This window comes from Molossus molossus, unplaced genomic scaffold, assembly GCF_014108415.1.
Source record: "Molossus molossus isolate mMolMol1 unplaced genomic scaffold, mMolMol1.p scaffold_m16_p_11, whole genome shotgun sequence".
Taxonomy (NCBI): Eukaryota; Metazoa; Chordata; class Mammalia; order Chiroptera; family Molossidae; genus Molossus; species Molossus molossus.
Window position 1 is genome coordinate 89,054,842 of NW_023425346.1, and position 20,665 is coordinate 89,075,506.

General features: G+C 43.4%; 1 protein-coding gene across 3 annotated transcripts in view; it reads left to right on the forward strand.

The window, feature by feature from the left end:
* The window catches only part of XRCC5 (X-ray repair cross complementing 5), a 90,625-nt gene that overhangs the window by 24,964 nt on the left and 44,996 nt on the right, over positions 1-20,665 (forward strand). For all 3 annotated transcript variants that reach the window (XM_036254546.1, XM_036254545.1, XM_036254547.1), the window contains exons 10-14: positions 2,218-2,280; positions 6,323-6,460; positions 7,291-7,381; positions 9,956-10,089; positions 16,518-16,714. In XM_036254546.1, coding sequence (XP_036110439.1) covers positions 2,218-2,280; positions 6,323-6,460; positions 7,291-7,381; positions 9,956-10,089; positions 16,518-16,714 — 623 coding nt within the window. The remainder of the gene's footprint in view (positions 1-2,217; positions 2,281-6,322; positions 6,461-7,290; positions 7,382-9,955; positions 10,090-16,517; positions 16,715-20,665) is intronic.

Sequence of the window (20,665 nt, forward strand, 5' to 3'; positions counted from 1 at the left end):
GTGTATACAATTCTATACTATATCATCTGCATATCGTACTTGTGTTTACTGCCCAAGTCAAATCTCCTTCCATCACCATTGTCTCCCCTTTATCCTCTTCTCTCTCCCCTCAACTCCCTTTCCTGCTGGTAATCACCATACTGTTGTCTGTGTCTATGAGTTTATTGGTGGTGTTTTTTGTGGTTGTTTTTTTTTTTTTTTTTTTTTTGCTTAATTCTTTCACCTTTTAAAAATATTTTTATTAACTTTTAAGTCATGAATTATTTTTCTAAATCAACTTTTTGTTTTAAGCTCTAAATTATTTTTAAGTACCATCTCAGATAGGTACAATGAAGATAATCATAACAGCTGCCATTTATTGAGTGATTATAGTATTCTAAGAATTTTATATAAGCCCCCCCCTTTTTACGACCCTCTTAGGTAGATGCCATGATATGTACTTTATACATTAGGAAAAAGAGCTTCAGAGCTGTTAAATAACTCGCCCAAGGTCACCTAGCTAGAAAGTGATAGAGGTAGGTTCTAAACCAGATCTCTCTGACTCCAAAGCCTATTTCATTGATCTGTTGTAATCTGCCCACCAGATGGACAGCCTTATTTTGAATAGTCTAATTCATGTATGCACACATATTATCTTAAGAGCAAGGGTTTTCCATAAAATCTAAGATAAAGTATAAGTATGTACCTTGTAACAGATGAGTAATTACCTTAAAGTTGATAAAGTCACATTTTTTTAAAACTCTCTTAAAGTGGGGGAAACTAAGATTTCTAGATTGAATTGATATGAAAGTTTTCATTCTATAAAATAGGATTTTTGGTTTGGGTATTTTTCTCTTTTTTCGAAATGTGAATTACTTTTTTAAATTTGCAAGAGTCCTTTTCAATTTGTCTTTCTCCAACTTGTCAGTGTTCTGGGTATCTAATTATAGGATGGGTAAGAATTTAGCCAGAACTTTCCCCAAATGTCTGGCTGTCTTGAAAAGTCATTTACGTGCCTTAGGAAGAGATATCATTAGGTCTTCTTTAATCAATCAAGAACTATTACAAATTCTGATAGCAGGGCAAATCTATATAAATGTAGCAAACTAAAAATATAAGATTATTCCCATGTTTCTTCAGATAATGGTTCTCAAAAGGGGATGGAAGTGGAGATGGAGGGTATTTGAATTACATGGACCTGGCCCCCACACCTTTGAGACTTAATGTTTCTGTGAAAGTACTCATAACTTCTCAGCTTTAGAGGTAGGAGGACAAAAACAAACATTTTAGAAGCATTGCCTTATACAACACATGGCATGTTCTTATCACTAAGCTCCAGGCTCAAGATCATACAGATCAGAGAGAAATTGATCGTGGGTGCAGGTGGTTATGATACTGGGAACTCTTCAGTGTTCATTTTGTAATCTTTGACCCCCAATACTGTGATAGATGAGTAACGTGAAGGGTGAAAAGTACACATAGCATGTATTTTTGCTTTAGTTACCCTTCCTCCCGTCCTGCCCCTCTCTTTAGCTCTTTCCTCTGGTCTCTTTGCAGTTTGTCATTGCTGTTAGGATGGAGTCCACGCCACTTAATTTTGCTGATAAGAGACTTCATGACTGATCATTGCTAATCTCACTAATCTCATTTTCCCTTTTCCCTTTGCACTATGGCACGGGACTACCCCAGAAGCAGTTCCCCAAATGTACTTACTGTGTTTGCTGTCACTCTAGACTAATTCATATTATTATCTCTGCACAGGACACTTATGCCCAGACTTTTTATCTCAGTTCCTACAAATGCTTTAAATCTTAACTTAGGTGTCCCCCTTTGCCAGAAACTTTCCCTGACCCCTCATGATCAAACTAGATGCCCTTCTTTGTGCCCTTCTAGCACCACACTAACCCTGTATTATAAGACTGTATTCTTGTGTTCTTGCAGCACTGTGTGTTAGTACTGCACGGTAGTTAATTTCATACTCATCTGTCTGAGCTCCTCAGGACAGTCTGTATCCTGCTCATTATTGTGTTTATAGTGCCCAGAACAATGATGTATTTCAGGTGCTCAGATATTTATTGTGTTGAATTGAATTGAACCTCAAGTAATATGTTGTTTCTAATACCCGTGAATGTTTTTCAGTAAGGACATTTTGAATAGGACTTCTTAGTAATGAGTGTCATTATGGTTTTATGTGTTACTTATTTTGGATCAAAACCAATTCTTTCCTTACTCTTGTAGGTCCACTGGAAATATTTTATAGGAAATCAAACTCTAAAAGTCTTTGCAGCAAAAGATGATGAGGTGAGTTGACAGTGGCTTCTTGAGGTCGTGCCACAGAATTGATTTATCATTTTAAGAGAGTTTTTGGCGGCCTTTATAGTTTAAAGTGACATTAATTATTGCAACAGTAGTGGGGAAATTCATTGTCCTTTAACTATGAAAGTGAAGAAATGATAAATGAATTTGTCATAGCATGAGCACAAGGCCTGAGGACATAGTCCTGCAGTGGGACAGCAGGTAAATGTTAAAAACAAAAACACTTGAACACATGCCTTTAGTTTAGGGACCTCATGGTCACATGTTCAGGAAAGTTGAGGTCAGGTTGACATTTTCATTTTCATGGACATTGAACATTTAGTGCTGGCTCTGGCACCCTGGAGATGAGCTTCACTGACTCACTAGACCCTTTCTGTCACTGAGACATTTGTCTCCCAACCCCTCCCTCTCTCTGCCCACCTTCCCGAGAGATTCTGTTTTCAGGTGGGTTTCTGCCTGGCTAACAACCCATGATGCTTGCATCCTACACTCACACCTGCCCTCTCTGCAAATATTTTCTGTGTAGCCTCCAGGTCATAACTTATTTCCTTGGAGATGTTGGTCTAAACTGGAAGATTACAATCTAGTGGCTTTTTAAGACTACTGAAGTAGGTCTGCAAATCTTGGAAGTATCTGCATCTAAAATTAGTAAACTCCAGCCCTGGCTAGTTTGGCTCAGCGGTTAGAGTGTCGGCCTGCAGACCAAAGAGTCACAGGTTTAATTCCCAGTCAAGGGCATGTACTTCAGTTCCATCCCCGGCCCTGGTTGGGGCCATGTGGGAGGCAACCAATCCATGCGTTTCTGTCATATCAGATGTTTCTGTCTCTCTCTCTCTCTCCTTACCTCCCATTCTGTCTGAAAAATCAGTGGAAAAATATCCTTGGGTGAGGATGAAAATAAATAAATTAATTAAAAATTAGTAGACTCCATCAGAAGGTTTGTTTGTGGTGAGGGGCAGGGTGATGATAGGAGATCTAGTCCTCTTTTTTAAAAAATATGTTTTTATTGATTATTTTAGAGAGAGAAATAGAAACATTGATGAGAGAGACACTCATCGGCTGCCTCCTGCACGCCCCTCACCGGGGATCAAGCCTGCAACCCAGGCATGTGCCCTGACCAGAATTGAACTGGGACCTCTCAGTCCATGGGATGACACTCAGTCCACTAAGCCACACCAACCGGGTAGATCTAGTCCTCTTAATCCTCCATTTCTCCTCACTTCTGAAGGGTAGCTGGCTGCAGATCCAGTGAGTGGATATTGGCTGTCACTCAGTACCGCACAGATTCACTAGTGCACACTAGGCATATGTAAATCCTCCCATTTGAAAATCCTAGTTCCTGGATTTCTCCTGAATCAGATGCTGTTGGTAATCATGCAGTTCTGGTGTATATTGTCAACACATCTTAACTGCACTTTTAACTTCTGCTGAAGTTTTAGCTCCTACTATTTTTCTCTTTACACAAAGAAAATTCGGATCATTTCATGTCATTGCTGGGTATACAGTGAGGAACATCCCACCACAAAGCTGTGATAATCTTGTCTTGCCAGCGAAGGGCAGCCTCGTAGCATAATTCAGAACCAGCCTCATATAGACTCTGTAGATCACAAGTCATTTTGAGTTCACTCCAGGAAACAGTGTCATCCACCAATGGGAAAGGGCTACATTTTATTGTCAGTTCTTAATGTTGTTGTTAAAGAATACTGTTAACTAATTGGAGCTTATGAGAGAAGCAGAGGAATAAGAAAACTGTCATATGAATACTTCCAGTGAAAGATTGCATGGGGAAGACGTGTAGGTAGGTAGGGGTAGGAGGGATGACAGACATAAGAGACCTCTTCATACATTTAGAGAATTAATATATGAAATAGAAATTAAACTGTGCTTCCTCCCAGAGGGTAAATTGGAACCAACAGTTGGTGATTTTGTTCAAGATGAAGAATTATTTTGTCAATAAGGGTTACTCTCTACAAATGGATTGGTTCCTTGTAGGGTGGTCAGAGCCCCGTTCCTACAAGTTCCCTGGCAGAGTCTTTACCACCCCCAGTAAGATGTTGGGGAGGAAATTCCTTCATCATGTTGTTGTTAAACTAGATGAGTACTGCTGTTTTTCAACTCAAATACTCTATGATTCTATGAAAAATTCCTTTTTAAAAATGTCTTCTCTGGTTATTAGCATATAATTATTTTATTGTATAGAGAATCTATACTTTTATGTACTGATATGCACTGTGTGTGTGGAAGAGAAGGGGAGGAGAGAAAGGAAAGGTCATGGAGCTTTAGTTGAGTTTCCCACTGGTGCAGTATTGTGTTACAATGTACTTCATGACTCCATTCCTTCTTACCTTAAATATCCCAATTGGTCCTATCAAAGACATCCCAATAGAGCTTGCAAACACGTCGGCAGTAATCTCTTCCTCAGACTCCCATTGTGTTTATCTGGTCTCCCTTATGGGACCCATTAGGTTATATGCATTCTGTATCTGGTGTATATCTGTGTCTGCTAGTAAAGACTGTAGTAGCTCAGTGACAACAGGGACTTACCTTTGTTTCCTAACAGGCCCTAAGACAGTGCCTGGCAAAGAGTAGGCACTAAGTAAATATTCCTTGCATTGGATCAAAAAGGCAATTAATCTGTCATGAAATCTATAGAGGAGTTTGAAGACAGGGTATTGAGGTCATAGTGGAGGAAATGGGAATATGCAGAAAACTTTGATAGGGTTAGCTATGATACTGAGAAAGGTACAGACTGGGTGCTTGGGGAGTTATGGAGAGGGAGAGAGCTGGTAACGCAAATCTGAAATGGAGAGGGTATCAATTTTCTGAGCCTTGAAAATGGATCCAAAGTTAGGGAGCCAGAGACTTGGAGAGGGCGCTCTGACTAGAAAGAAGTTGTACGGATGAAACGCTAGAGGAGGGAGAGAGCAGCTTCCAGGAATAACGATCAACTCCCTGTGGCTGGAACAGAGGACCCACTGGAGCTGTTCCTGGGAGGGAGTGACACGACCCGCCCTGTGCAGAGAGGGGAGATGGCACAGAGGTAGAGTGGTTTAGTTTGGTGAACACCTGAAGGCGAGGGATGGTGAGGTGGCTCCATGTGGTTGACTGGGAGGTGGTGGTAATGGAGTAAGGAGTCTAGGAGGAGAACGGGGGAAGGTAATGAGTCAGTTTTGGTTATGAGCAGTTTGAGATACCATAAAATGAGATATCTACCAGCTAGTAGGCAATGTAAGCCTAGATCTAAAGAGACTTTTAAAGCTGACTATGCAGACTTTTGATTCATCAACTCATGAGACTGGATAAAATAATCCCCAGTTAGAGCATAAGAGGAGGAGGAGGAGGGAAAGATCAAGAGCAGAATTTCAAGGTGAGTTGGAAGAAGAGGAGATCCAAGGGAGGAGGGGCTCATCCAGTATAATAATCGAGGGAGAGTGTTGTTTCTGAGCCAAACAAGGAGAACTTTAGAGAAAGGGGATGGTCAGATGCTGCCTAGAGGTCAAGTGGAATGGGAACGGAGGTTTTGGCAATTAGGAGGTCATGGATGACTCCAGAGGGTAATTTCAGTAAGGCACGGGGGTCAGGAGCTGGATTAGATCGAAGAATAATTGTTTTCTATGCAGTGACAACAGCAAGATGATTATTTCATGGGATTTAGCAGTGAAGGGAAAGAAAGATACAGATAGTGATCTGTGGAGAGAGGGACAGAGAAAAGACTCTGTTTGGGAGGGCTGAGACTTGAGTTCGTGTAGAGGGTGAGGGTATGAATTCAGAGGATAAGGAAGATTGAAGCGGTAAGACAGAGGATTTAGATAATGAAGCGCATTTCCAGAAGAGGTACAGTAAATGTGATCAAATGCAAATGGGTTGAGGGACACTTTTAAAAATCTGAAACAGTAAGAAAGTGGAACACGGAGTTAGGAGCACGTGTTTCTGTGGTGAGAATTCTCCGTGTCGGACGTGTGGTAAGGACGTGTGGTAAGGACGTGTGGTAAGGACGTGTGGTAACGCATGCCATCTTCCTTGCCAGGCAGCAGCCGTAGCCCTTTCCTCCCTGATCCACGCTTTGGACGAATTGGCCATGGTGGCCATAGTGCGCTATGCTTACGACAGAAGAGCCAATCCTCAAGTTGGTGTGGCTTTTCCTCAGATCAAGGACACCTATGAGGTAACACTCACAGGGCTTTTATCCTTCTTTTTTTTTTTTTTCCTTTGGTTTCTTTATTCTAAACAGTGCTTCTCAACTGTTAATGTGAATGGGAATCACCTGAGGGAGCTTGTTAGCGTGAAGATTCTGTAAGTCTGAGGGGCTGGGGTTCTGCATTGTGCACCAGCTCCCAGGTGTTAGCAGCGTTGCTGGCCTGTGAACCACACTTTCAGTTGCAATGAGAGAACATAAGTATATAAAGGACCTTTTTATCAAACCAGTAAGAGTTAACCATGACCTCCTGTTTGCCCAATGCACTGACCTTCTCTTGGTTCTCATCCTTTTTGATGTCTCAGAACCTAATGGGAATAGATTACCTGTTTTTATAACAGCCCTTTCTTACTACGGATAAAGGTTGACGCTGTGACTTTGTTGTGGCCCTTGTGAAATCCAGTTATTTAGAGCTCTCTCATTCAAAATACAGGTCTCTATTCCTTACCGTTTCCCGTTTCTCAAAGAACTACGATGGCAGAACTGCAAGAAAGAGCAGATGACTTGCCATCAGCCTTCCCGTCACCTTGACGCGTCTCGTTTGTTGTATTGGGCAGGCATTTTGCAAGTGTTCTTTGATAGTTTTTGAAGCATGTCTCTCATATTGAATATTCTCTGTACTGTTTGCAGTTTGTACAGCTAATAACAGAAATCAAAACACTGCTTTCCATGTACCAGCGTTGGGCCATCTGATTTTCGAAATAACTTTTGTTGTACCACTTTCCCAGTGTTTCGAACCAGTTTTTTATTCTTCCATTAATTTGGCTGTTTTTGCTTTTATCTCCTTTCTTTCTCATTAGTGTTTAGTGTATGTGCAGCTGCCTTTCATGGAAGACTTGCGGCAATACATGTTTTCATCCTTGAAAAATAATAAGAAATACACTCCCACAGGTGAGTTTGTTTCCATTTTGCTCACTAATTGGCTCTAAACACAGACTGTTCTTGGGAAATCACCTGCCTGCACTTGTTGGTTGGGGCCAAGGTTTCACAGGGTGGATTTAGTTGGGTCCAAGTCACATCGTACACAGTAATGATGAAGGCGGTTCATCCTGTGTTTTCCCAGTAGTAGGAGTAGGTTTGCCCTGAACTCTGAGCACACTCTAGGCTCCCGCTGCTGATTTAGGGCTTGTATCCAGGAAGCAGCTCGCTAGAAATGCTTGTACATTCCCTAGTTGTGAGCAGGTTTGCCCTCCGCTGCAGCGAGTTCACATGTAGTGTTAAACCTGGGACTTTAGTGTCCTACATAAAAGGTACTGAAAGGTGATAGTGCTGGAGATTACCTTTTCTCTTTGTAGCTCACAGTAACAGTCCAAGTTGTGCTGTTCCTCCTTTCCAGGAGTCACTTCAAGCTTGAGGAGGAAAGGCCTTCAGTAGGTGTCTGGCTGCAGAGGTCAAGTTGCTACTCAGAAAGATTCTCACAGATGCGGATCCTGGTTTCTGGAGAGCTCACAGTTTAAGACTGGTACCGAAATATAATAGTGGGCCGAATGTAGAGAACATACCGAAAAGAACACGAAATGATGGGTAGATGTTTTAGTTCACAAGTTTGATCTGTGTCAGTGTAGGATTAAGGAATTGTGAGGGGAGTATCAAAACTGGATTTTATCTGTTCCTTTGGTTAGACTGTTTGGGAGAGGTGTGCAATAGAAAAGCCTAGAAACAAATGGGCTTCTGGGGCTTGTGGCTTTACCTTCTAGAAATGAGCCCCTCTGCATCATGGTGGAGCCAGGCACAGGTGTCAGTTGACATGTTTTTGTTTGCATTTTCTCTGTTAGAGAAATGCATTAAAACTGTTTGGCATATTTCCCAAGTCGACATCTATGTAGGGGTGTGCAGTGCTAGAGTGATCTGGCCGGATGCTGGCTTGTAATGGCAATGCAAGTCGCTGACCGCTCACACGTAGGCACCGCCCTCCTGCTGCTGCCAGGTGGGTCCTGCAGGGTCAGCTGAAGACGGTGATGGCTGGGCTGGTGCCTGAAGCCTCCCCTGGCAAGTCCAAACATGGGGTAGAAAGGTTTTATGACAAACATCTGTATGCTCTTTCATACTGTACTAGCTGTTCGAAATGGAAATTTGAAAAGGTGATGAATAGAGGCATAATGAACATTTTAGGAACTGCTTACACTTTTCTACCTTTTGCCTAGTGACTGTGGATGATCCAAAAACAGCACCTTGGCCTCTAATGCAGAACTGCTGTGTGAATCAGCGGAATGGAAGTTACACACGGTGGTTTAATAGCAGCATTTTTTAGAGTTGCCTCTCATCCACGTTGCTGTGGGCTGTGTCGTTTTGTTGAGGACCAGTTGTTTTCTGTTAGTATTAGAGATGTACAGAAAAGGAAGTCCTGTTTTTGCTCTTAAGGTTCTTTAGAATTTGAGTAAGACATGTACAGAGGTGTGCACATGTGCAGAGAGTGCTTAGTGCCATGTGGTTTGTGAGAGGAGGTTGTGAAGGAATCTGCTCACTCTGGTCCAGTGGTGTTTTCCTGTTATACTCTGAGTCTAGTTATGTAAAATCCTTATCAACTTAGTGCTTCATTACCAAAGGGGTTTTCCTTTTCTTTTTTAAAAATATTTTTACTGATTTTTGGAGAGAGAGGAAGGGAGAGGGGGTTAGGGAGAGAAATATCGATGTGAGAGGGAGACATCAGTTGGCTGCCTCCCACATGCCCCCTCCTGGGGATCAAGCCTACAACCCGAGCATGTGCCTGACCAGGAATCTAGGAATTGAACCAGCAACCTTTTGGTGCATGAGACAATGCCCAACCAACTGAGCCACACAGGCCAGGGTGCTTTTTGTTGTTGTTGTTTTTCTCCTTTAACTAATTACTAATTTCTTTTTAATATTAATTTATTGATTTCTGAATTGCCACATACAAGTTGGGTTTTGTGTGGCTGTGGTACATTCCTCTGGAACAAACACTTGCTTTTTTTAATATATATATGTGTATATATATTTACACACACACACACACATGTTTTCATTGTTTCTAGAGAGAGAGGAAGTGAGAGGGAGAGAGAAACATCAATGAGACACAAACATCAATCGGCTGCCTCCTGCTTACCTCCTACTGGGGATCGAGCCCGTAACCTGGGCATGTGCCCTGACTGGGAATTGAACTGGCGACCTTTTAGTGCCTGGGAGGATGCTCAACCAACTGAGCTGCACCAGCCAGGACTAAACTCTTTTGCTTTTGATATGATATTCCATTGTCAAAAGTCCACTGAGTGCTACCATTTTGAAAAGGACCTAAGAGACCAGCTACTCTGAATAACTCTTTTTACAAATAAGAAAACTGAGACTCAGATCAATGATTTGCGTAGCTAGAGACTTTTTGGCAGAGCCAGGGTTGTGCAGCCTACCAGTATTGCTATGAATAGCGATGAGTGGAAAGCATTTGTTTCAGTGGAAAATAATGGAGGTCGTCAATTTCTCTTTCTGCTTCTTTGTTTACCCTTGTTTTAGAGGCACAGTTGAGTGCTGTTGATGCTTTGATCGACTCCATGAGCTTGGTAAAGAAAAATGAAGAGGAAGACACCATTGAAGACTTATTTCCAACCACCAAAATCCCAAATCCTCAATTTCAGAGATTATTTCAGGTGAGCAAGGAAAGATGAACCAATCATCTTCTTTTTTTTTTTTTAATGAAAGAGAATTGAGTAACAAATTAGGGTCATTGGCCAGTCACAAATGTTTTTATCCTCTAAAGGCCTCAGTTGCTCTACCTGTTTAATGGAAGAACATTACCTTCTCCCTCCACTGAAAGAGAAAAGTACTTTGAACCCAAGTTAGGGTGCTTCTTCATTTCTTTTCTGGAGAAGGGCTGTTGTTTTTTCAGGAGGGCTAATAAAAAGCAGATTCTCCTTTTATGCTTTTCCCAGGCTTTTCTACTCTATTTTATGTCAATGAGACTTTTCTTTGTTTTTTTTATGACCAAATAGTAGAGTTTTATGAACTGTATAATAATCACTACCAGGGAAGACATGTTCCAGTGCCACACTTGTCAACATTTTCATAATTAAAGGCAGCACAAAGGTCAGATAAAGAGGGTATAGTATGAAGTTACTAAAGAGTAAGGAAAATGTAAAATGAATTTCTGAATCTTGGGCCAGAGGAATTGGAAGGTGGAGATTGGGTTAAGGGGAACTGGGGAAGTTGACAAGAAAGCTGACTTATACTGAGGAAGGGGAGGAATGGAGCAGGGTTCAAGGGGAAGGAATATTCCAGTCCTGGATTATCTTGGTAACCGCAGGACATGGGCTTCTCTGAACTCCCCAAAACTGACAAAAATCACAGGCAAACTCTACCCCACAGAGGGGTGGAGGGCCTATTTCTGAGGTGGGTGGAGGGCCTATTTCTGAGGTGGGTGGGGGACAGCGTGATGGCGAGACCATTGACTGTTCCTTTGACTCACTTCTCAGAGCATCCTTAACTAGCTCAGCTCCACATTGGGGCCTGCTCTGATTTTGAGGGATCTTCTCTACAAGAGAAAGTACCTTTTTTTTTTTAATGCTTATAATTCCTTTAAGTTGTAGAGGGGAAAAAAAAAAAACTTTGGTCCTGAAATTAGAAATAGGAAGCTTAAGGTGTAAAGGCCTGGCTTAGTGAGTACTTTAGTATTCTAAGTGTAATCAAGTATACACTGATTGTATAAAAGTCTCGGTGTTTTTGACAACTGGACCTCAGGATGCCCTTTGCCATTTGTAGGGAAGGAGGAGCAGACCACGAGGTGTGGAAAGCTTGTGAAAAACAGGTCACTATGGTGAAAAGTAGAAACACCTACTACTTGGCAGATTTACCGAGGGTGGTTTCTATTTATCTTCAATAAGTGTTCGTTGGATTAATGAATACATACAAGCCATGAACGCAAGCATTGTTATCTTTCAGGGCTATGAAAAACTGGCAACTTCCATTTTCACAATTTATCAACTTTGTTTTCTTTAGTGGGGGAGAGTTTTTAATATGGCTTATTTGTATAAAGATGTACCGTTACTTGGGCAATTGTAAATTGCATTCACTTTTTATAAAACGAATGTTTATTGAGCAGTAACAACGTGCCATGTGCTAAAGATAACTGTAAGCTCACTACTTGAAAGGCCTCCTCCAGTGGAGTGAGAGGAGCCGAGATACAAGACCAGTAGGTGCAGCAGCGATGGGTGCAAAACTGCTATGGGAATAAGAGGAAAGAGATTCTTGCAAGTGATGACTTCAGGAAGGCTTCACTGAGGAAGGAAGGGAGGCGTGATGTGACAAGGGCTTGCCAGGAGAAAGAAGCAGCATGTACACCAGCGTGAAAATGTAAGGGAAAGTGCTGTGTTTTGGGGTCCACAAATAGTTCCATTAGGTTGCAGAGTTGGTTCTATGGGAAAATGATGGAAAAAGTGGCAGGAAAGATAAATAGCATTGGACTTTATTCTGTAAGCAGTGAGTAATCACAAAAGGATTTTGTCAGCAAGTGGGTGACATGGTTTTTAGAAAACAACTCTGGTGGTGGCCTAGGAGGAGGACTGAAGACCAGTCAGGAAACCTGCAGTGGCCCACATGAAGGCTTGAATTAAAGCAGTGAGCAGAGCCCGGCCAGTGTGGCTCAGTGGTTGAGCGTCAAGCACCAAGAGGTCGCCAGTTTGATTCCTGGTCAGGGCACATGCCCAGGTTGTGGGCCAGATCCCCAGTGGGGGGCATGCAGAAGGCGGCCAATTGATGTTCTCTCTCATAGATGTTTCTATCTCTCTCCCCCCATCTCCCTTCCTCTCTCTCTAAAATCAATAAAGAGAAATAAAATAAAATAAAATAAAAAGCGGTGAGCAGAGAGTGTAGAGGAGGAAAGTTAGGAGATAGCCTGGTTAGGACTTACAGGATTAGATAGATAGTGGTTGGTAAGAAGTAAACAGGAATTGAAGGTAACAGGATGAGTGGAAGGATGGTGTCATCATTAATTGTGATAAGGCAGTGATCTCAGCTGGTGTAGCACAAGAAATTTTAAAACATGTCATATCTGATTATTTAGTCAGGGCTACTGACCTTTTTTTCCCTTAGATTGTGAAATTTAAAAAATGACAATAGCCAACACAGCAGTAGTCATCTGATGTGAATGAATGAAAACTACACCTTTTTTTCTTTTGTTAGATCAGCAAAAACATATTTTTGTCATACCACAGATTTTTAATAATTAGTTTATGTGTGTCATGAGATGAAAAAGGTAGAAAATCGCAGTGATAAGGCATATGGTGTGAACAGACAGAAAAAGTAATTCATTTGTTTCGGCAAGTGTTACATTTGCGGTATTTGTTGGCTATCCCAGTATAGACACTCAGTGGGAAGTTGGAAATTGGACTGCAGATCCTAGAAGAGCATTCAGGACTAAATAGATCTGAGAGTCCTCCTCATGTAGGTAGAGAAAGAAATGAAATCGCCTGGGAGAGGTGTGGAGCAAGACGAAAACGAAGTCCTGAACATCAACACGTGAGCAGGCAAGCAGGGATAGACGTAAAAAGAAGAGCTGTCAAAAAACAACGTAAAATGTTCTAGCCTCCTCCTCCCAGAACAGGTCAGAGAAGTAGCAAGAAGTAGGAGACATAGGTGCCTAAGCAGCACAGGAGGAGGAGAGCCCCCGGAAGGCAAGAAGCCCGCAAGTGCTGTGCACACTGCCGAGTCGGGGCTTGGCAAGGGCCTTCGGGGCTGCTGGTAAGTCTCGGGTGGCTTTGGAGGCCCACAGAGGTGGCGTGGGAGCTAGTTTCAGTGCTGGGACAAAGCTTTACTGGTGAAAGGGCAGGAGAGACCGAGGGGGAGAGATTGGGCCTAGTGAGCTGTAGGAGGATTTGGGACTGAGGGAGACTTTTTTTGGTGAGCCTCTCTCTCTCTGCTTCAAAAAAAAAAAATAGAAAGGAGGAAGAAGGAAACAGAGAGAGAGAGAGAGAGAGAAAGAGAACGGTGCACGGGGGCTGTCTAGTCTCCTGTTCCTAAATCTTAACTCTCGCGTCTTTGGAGGATTTAAGGGTTACACAAGACAGTTATGGGGCTCATACTGCCTCTAACTCATAGATGGGAAATTACACAGTAAATTATTTCCCATGTTTTTAAAAGTTCTTTCATAAACAAATTTGAAAACTTTCTAACCCTCCCGCCTTCATTTATCATTTAACTCTGTCACTACTCCTATGATGTTGCTATTCCTCCTCTTCCCTCTTTTTTTTTTAAAATCCTCACCCAAGGATATTTTTTCCATTTTTTTTCAGACAAAATACCAGGGTGGGGGGTGGTGGAGAGAGAGACACCGATGTGAGAGAGACACATCAGTTGGTTGCCTCCCACACGACCCTGGTGAGGGCCGATGCTCTAACTACTGAGAAAACCAGCCAGGGCCCTCTTTTTCTTTTTAAATGAAGTATTTATAACCATAGGTGAATGAGCTCCCTGGGAATAAGGGTCAGAAAAAGGGAGAGATTAATAATCGATTTATTGGCAAGAGGTTAATTTAATTCTGATTTTGGAAAGAAATGCTGAAAAGACATATTTTGTCAAGTGTACAGTTAAAACTGCCTTTAAATAATTGATAACGGTGTTGCTAAAATCAGCATATTAGTAACTTCCAAGCTAGCCATGGGGTCTGCAAATTTTTTTCTTGTCTTTTTCAAATTGTAAAAATCACATTGAGGAATTACAGTTGCTTAAAAAGAGAAATAAGTAGTTTTTGAGGACTGATCTGAGCTTCTCAGTTGTTAAAATGTGTCACTTTCTCATAACCTCGTTTTAAAAAAATGAATTGGGATTTTTTGATTGAATGAATGTTATAAGTATCCCACTTAGCTTTATCTAAAATGTGACCTTTAAGAAAATATGAGAGGTTGATGCTTTAGAACATCTCTCTAAGGTCCTTTATTACTGACTTCTGGGTGATGACACTATTTGAAAGAATTGTCTAGAGTTCATACTGAACATCTGGAATGCTTTTCATCAGGGAGCCTGGGTAGGGCACTTGTCCATTGTTCTAATCCTTTTCACAAAATGTCAATTCAATATCACAAGTAGAATCTTCCAGAGCATGAAGGTAGTCCGCCGTGTTGGGTGTTCGATCACTGCTTACATGTTTAAGGCCTTCTACGCTGTGTTAGGTGATCGGACGACCTGAAGGAGAGCACTGGGAATTAAGATCATGCATAAGAAGGTTGGGGGTAGATTCACAGGGTTTAGGATCATTTTAGGTTCTCCTTTTGCTTCACATAAAATAGGCTTGATGTTATTGATGCTCAAGGGAAAGTCAAGTAATTAGGAAAGAGGAAAGCACAAGTCAAACTCTGAAACAAATTGATATACTATGGAGAAGGAAGGCTTGTGGTTGGTATATTGAAATAAGGGAGCAGCACTTGAAATTTGTACAGGGAATTGGTACTTAATTCCTACCTCAGGGTTTTCTGAGTTTGTAGGACATCGACTCTTGGAGGATATTGACTATTTAAGCCGATGTATATTTTATATCTTAGAATGGAGACTGCTAGCTTACATTTCTGCAGGGTAGGTGTCTGTCAGGTGTTTGTTATGTGCCAGGCACTATTTTTGGTGCTTGGAATTTAGCAGTAAACAAGACAAACAAGGTCTCTACTTTCAAGGGGGAAGGTGAAGTAATAAACAAGTAAACTAAAAAATCGATAAGATAATTTTAGTTAATGGTAAGTTCTGTAAAAAGTAAAAGTAGCGTGCCAGGGAGAGCCTCTCTGAGGAGGTGGCAGTGGAGTGAGAGCAGAATGATAGACCGGGGCCGGCTCTGCTGCGATGGAGGGAGGCAGGCGATGGAGGGAGGCAGGCGATGGAGGGAGGCAGGCGATGGAGGGACGCAGGCGATGGAGGGACGCAGGCGATGGAGGGAGGCAGGCGAAGGAGGGAGGCAGGCGATGGAGGGAGGCAGGCGATGGAGGGACGCAGGCGATGGAGGGACGCAGGCGATGGAGGGACGCAGGCGATGGAGGCAGGCGAAGGAGGGAGGCAGGCGATGGAGGGAGGCAGGCGATGGAGGGAGGCAGGCGATGGAGGGAGGCAGGCGATGGAGGGAGGCAGGCGATGGAGGGACGCAGCCGATGGAGGGAGGCAGGCGATGGAGGGAGGCAGGCGATGGAGGGAGGCAGGCGATGGAGGGACGCAGGCGATGGAGGGACGCAGGCGATGGAGGGACGCAGGCGATGGAGGGACGCAGGCGATGGAGGGACGCAGGCGCGGTGGGGCAGCTGTGAGCCAGGACCCAGCGTCTGCAGTGGGCTGGGCATAGAGTGGGCTGGAACAGCCCGTCCAGCAGGGTTGCTCTGAGTCAGAGGGCGAGCAGGGGTATGTTATGTACGACTTCAGGATGATAAGAAGCTTGTTTTAAATGGCGTTAGTTACAGTAGACAGAGTGGATGCAGGTAGACCAGTTAGAAGGTGACTGTGATAGCCCACAGGAGAGGTGAGGGAGCTGGACAAGAGTGGTGGTAGTGGAGATGGACAGGAAAATACCCTGTGGAGAATAGTCCAGACTCAGCACTCTGGGGAGGTTTGGGACAGACCAGTGTTCTCACCTCTTTTCCCCAGATTTCTTCCTGGGACTCACTGAGCACGGGCAGCTCCCCTTTAGCCATTGGTTTCGTTTCCACACATCATTTTCCAAGATTAAGCAAGGGAGAAAGTACAGTGTATTGAAGGGAGGTAAAAGGATTATAACTAAAAAATGATAATCCCACGCTGTCAGAGGCTCTGTGTTTTAGGGGACTTTGTATATTCTCAAGTAGGTAAAGTTGCAGCCTCTCTTTATAGGATGAGGCTCTTTCCCAGGAGGGCTTCGTGGCAGTGCTGAGGCGCGGGTCTGATCCACATTTGGTTTTGGACATGACCCGTGTCCTGCTAACCCAGGGAGTCCTGGGCCCCTCTGTTCTCTGTCATATATGGTGGGAATGACATAGCCCTCCCAAACTAAAGGGGCAAGATCCCTGCTCAGAAAGTATAATGAAGCCATATAGGATGTCTGCATCTGTGTTGTAAACTCCTTACACTTCTCCCACAGTGTCTGCTGCACAGAGCGCTCCATCCCCAGGAGCCTCTGCCCCCACTTCAGCAGCATGTTCTGAATATGCTGGATCCCCCCACTGAGGTGACAGCTAGATGTCAGACTCCTCTCTCCAAAATAAAGACCCTGTTCCCTCTGACTGAAGCCGTCAAGAGAAAGGAACAACGGACTGCTCAGGACATTTTCCAAGACAAGTAAGGACACGATGTGGTTGCATTTCACACTGGGTGACCTAAGATTGGTGGAGATCACAGCTGGGGCTCTGGGACCGAGGCGCATCTTGGTTTGTGGAATGACAGTGGTGGGAGAAGACACTTGTGATGTTTGACCCTGGCATTGAAAGTACTGGTTTCTCATACCTGTCCATTGTATTCTGCCTGTTCATCTAGTACAGAGAGCTACTTTCTGGACCGTTGACTTTTTTGATCAGCATCAAATTCTTGGTGAATTATATATATATAATAACATATGTGTGTATATATGAAGGTTAAACCGTTTTCAATGTCTAAGACTAGATTTTACCATTTTTTAAAGTAGGGTACTAGGATGAGAGGAGGGGGTGAAGCTCATAAGGTTTTTCATTTGGGCGGTTAGGTGTCAGGAGAATGTCATTAAGATTTTTGGAGGAAAAGAGGGAAGGAGAATGAAAAACCTGGCCCTTGTCAGTATGCACTTGGTTATACATCAGTGAGGTGTTTGTACTTTAAGGGCAGCAAAGTGCTTTTCATGTAATTCTCATCAAATTAAGCTGTCAGGTAGCTATCAAGATTTTTTCCTCATCAAGTTCTTTTCAGAATCTCTTATCAATTTTCATTCAAAACAAAACAAAAACAAGCCATAAGAAATTGTTTTTGATTATCCAGAGTCATTTGGATGTACAACATTGATTTTACCAGTTTTAAGTTTGGTTATTGGTGACTTTTTCCCCCAAATCAAAATGATCTATTCATTTCTTTAGATTGTATTCTGCGATCTAGGTTTAGGCCACATTTTTTTGCCTTTGATTTCCTTCCCACAGCTGTATCTTTATTGATGAAGTAAAGCTTATTATTTGCAGATACCCAATTGGAAGACTACTGAGTAATTTCCAGAAACCTCACAGGGTTCTGTGAATCGTTAATTTGATGAATTATCTTCCAAGTTGAATAGGAAGCTTTATGATTTCTGTGGCTTCTTAGAGGTTCATACTGCGGCTTTGTTAGAACTGAAAAAAAATCATGGGACTGACAGAGTCTGTCGCGTGCATTCCTGACACTGGAGAGTTTTTGTCTCTCGTCGATCCTGCCTTCTCCGTGGGAGGCTGCACGGAAAGGCTGCTCTCCCTCTGCTGGCCTCCTCCCCGTAGCCCTCTGGCCTCATATTTCAGGCCCGTTCACTACAGTGTTGAGTCCTGTCCTTCCCATGGCAGCCTTGCTGCGGCCTCACCTCAGTCATCGGCTGTCCTCTTCTGTGTGTTCAGGCTCCAGTTCAAGACCTTGATTACCTTCTGCTGTTGTGGGAAAGAAAAGGGTCATTTCCCCCTCCTCCTGCTGATTAAAATGTAAATTAGCTGATTAAAAAAACACACACACAGAGGCTGTTGTTCTGTGATTTTATCCCTGCTGTGATGACACCTTCAGCTCTAATCCTGCTCCTCACTCCTCTGGAAGCTTGAGAGCTTCTGGCTTCTTGTCCTTTGCTCCATCATGGTTTGTGACGGGGTCTGAGAATTACCTCCCTCATACACACCCACTCACACTCCCATTCTCTGCCCGTTCTTCGGACATCTTAGTTTTTAAGAATGAAGAAATGACACATTAAACAAATATTTATTGAGTACTTCTTGTATTTAAGGAGGAGGATTCACTCTCTTCTGCAAGATTCTTAAAACCCTTAATTTTTATGGTAAGGGACCCATCAGCTTTAGAGGTGGTCTTCCTAAAGAGAAAACACTTGCTAGCAGCTGGTGATACTTGTGTGTGTGCTCAGCATTCCTGCATCCAGGGCACCTGTTTCCTTGTAGGGCGAGGGACGAAGATGGGGGAGTGAGCAGGTGTCTGCTCCAGTAGTGTCAGAGGCCAGGACGAGAGCCCTAGGCTGGGCCTCACTGTCTTCATTCTAGCTTAGAACTCTGTCTGATTTTGGTTAAATAATTTTACCTTTATGAGCCTTTCCCCATCTAAAAACAGCCTCATCTCAAGAGATGTTATAACAATGAAATCAGAGATATTAAAATACTTTGGACTAGTTGGAGGGAAGGCAGTAGTCAAAACCAAAGCAATAATAGCATCATTATTAATAAAAACAATGAACATTTGAGAAGATCTTCTGTTCCTGCAAAACCTGTTGAAACCCTAGTGTTAGAAGTGCTATCTTCATTTCAAAAGATAGGAGCACCATCTGACATCATGGTCCAGAAATGTACTAAATATTATCCTTATCATATAAAAGCAGTGTTCCCTTAATGTTGCTTGAAATGAAAATCATCTCTTGGACAGGGAACTTGCATGAGAACTGGGACATCTAAGGTCTAATCCTACGTGTGCAACTAACTCATCTGTGATCTATGCAGATAGTCTAAAGTTTTTTTCTTTTTCAAGTCCCCTAAGACTCCCCACCACTTATGTTGAACAGCCAGCCTCACCTGGTTACTGGTTAAGATGTCAGAGTTCAGAGTCTGACAGTGTGAGTTGATCCCTGTGCCCTGCAGTGTGACCGCAGGTGCAAGTTGCTTATCCTTGATGAACCTGAATTTCCCATGAGTCAATCGGGATGATAGGAATATCTGTCCCAGAGTTGTCATGAGGGTTAACTGAGCGATATATGCTATTCACAGTTGTATTTCTATTTTTCTTTATCCTCACCTGAGAATGTTTTTTTGCATTTATCTTCAGATAGAGCGGGAGGGAGAGAGGGAAGAAGAGAAACATCAACGTGGGAGAGACACACTGACTTACTGGCTGCCACCCGCACAACCCCAACCGGGGCCAGGGACGAACCGCAACCAAGGTACATGCCCTTAGCGGGAACTGAACCTGGGACTCTCTGGTCCGCGGGCCAACGCTCTAACTGCTGAGCCAAGGCGGCCAGGGCTATTCATAGTTGTATTTCTGGAACCAGCACAGTGCCTAACACATAGTGTGCATACAGTGTTAGTGGGGACATGATTTACAAAGTCCTAGTCATGTCCCTGGCACATGTGTGGTGGCTGTGGCAGAGACGGTGATCATTTTACAGAGAAAACAGGCCAGTAGATAGGAACTCCTTGGTTTGGGCCCACCTTATGTAAACACATATCTGTATCGCTTCTACCTTTGTTCCTTCTGTCCTGTCTCAGGAGAAGAGGGCGCCTCATCCTGTTCCAATCTACCCTTTCACCTGCGTCCTGAGGTGCCCTCTTCTGTCTCATCTGGTACCTTAGTCCAATACTAATTCCTTCTCTCTTTCTGTATCTTCACTTCTCCCTTTGTATCAGCTCCTTTCCCTCTACACATTAACATTGTCTTTCTTTCCTCTACAAAACAAAGTAATCCTCTCGCTTCCTCCCTCTGGTTGCTGCCTGTCACCTTCCTTCTGCCGTCAGCAGGCGAACTGGAGGAACAGCCTGTGCTGCTGCGCGGCCGGCCCTCGTCTCGCGCGTCTGTCCCGCCGCTTCCCTGACACTGGGTTTCCAGGAGACACAGCTGCTCAGATTTCCGTCAGCTTGGCAGCCCTTTTCTTTTCTTGGCCTCATTGTAGCACTTGACATTGTCAGTTGTTCTTTGCCTGTTGAAACTCACGTATGTTCCTTCACGTCAGCCTCTCCAGGTGTTTCCGTCTAACCTCTGACAGCTCCGGTTCACGTTCCTCTGGGGGCTGCTCTCTTTCCCCACCAGCCTTAAATGTCGATGTTCTGTAGGCCTCTTCCTCAGAAGAAGCTGGCATTTATTGGACACAGGTGTGTGCTGAGTGCTTTGCTTTACATGTATCACTGTTTGGATCCTTTTGGCCATCCTGTGAAGTAGGTTCCTTCATTGACCCCATCTCAAAGCTGAGGACACTGGAGCCTAGAGAGGATAAGGAGCTTGCCCAGGGTCACAGCTGGTTGCTTGTTGGGGCTAGGGTTCAAGCGCAAGCCGGCTGACCCCAGAGCTTGCACCCCTGCCCCTATGCCACACTGCCTTAGC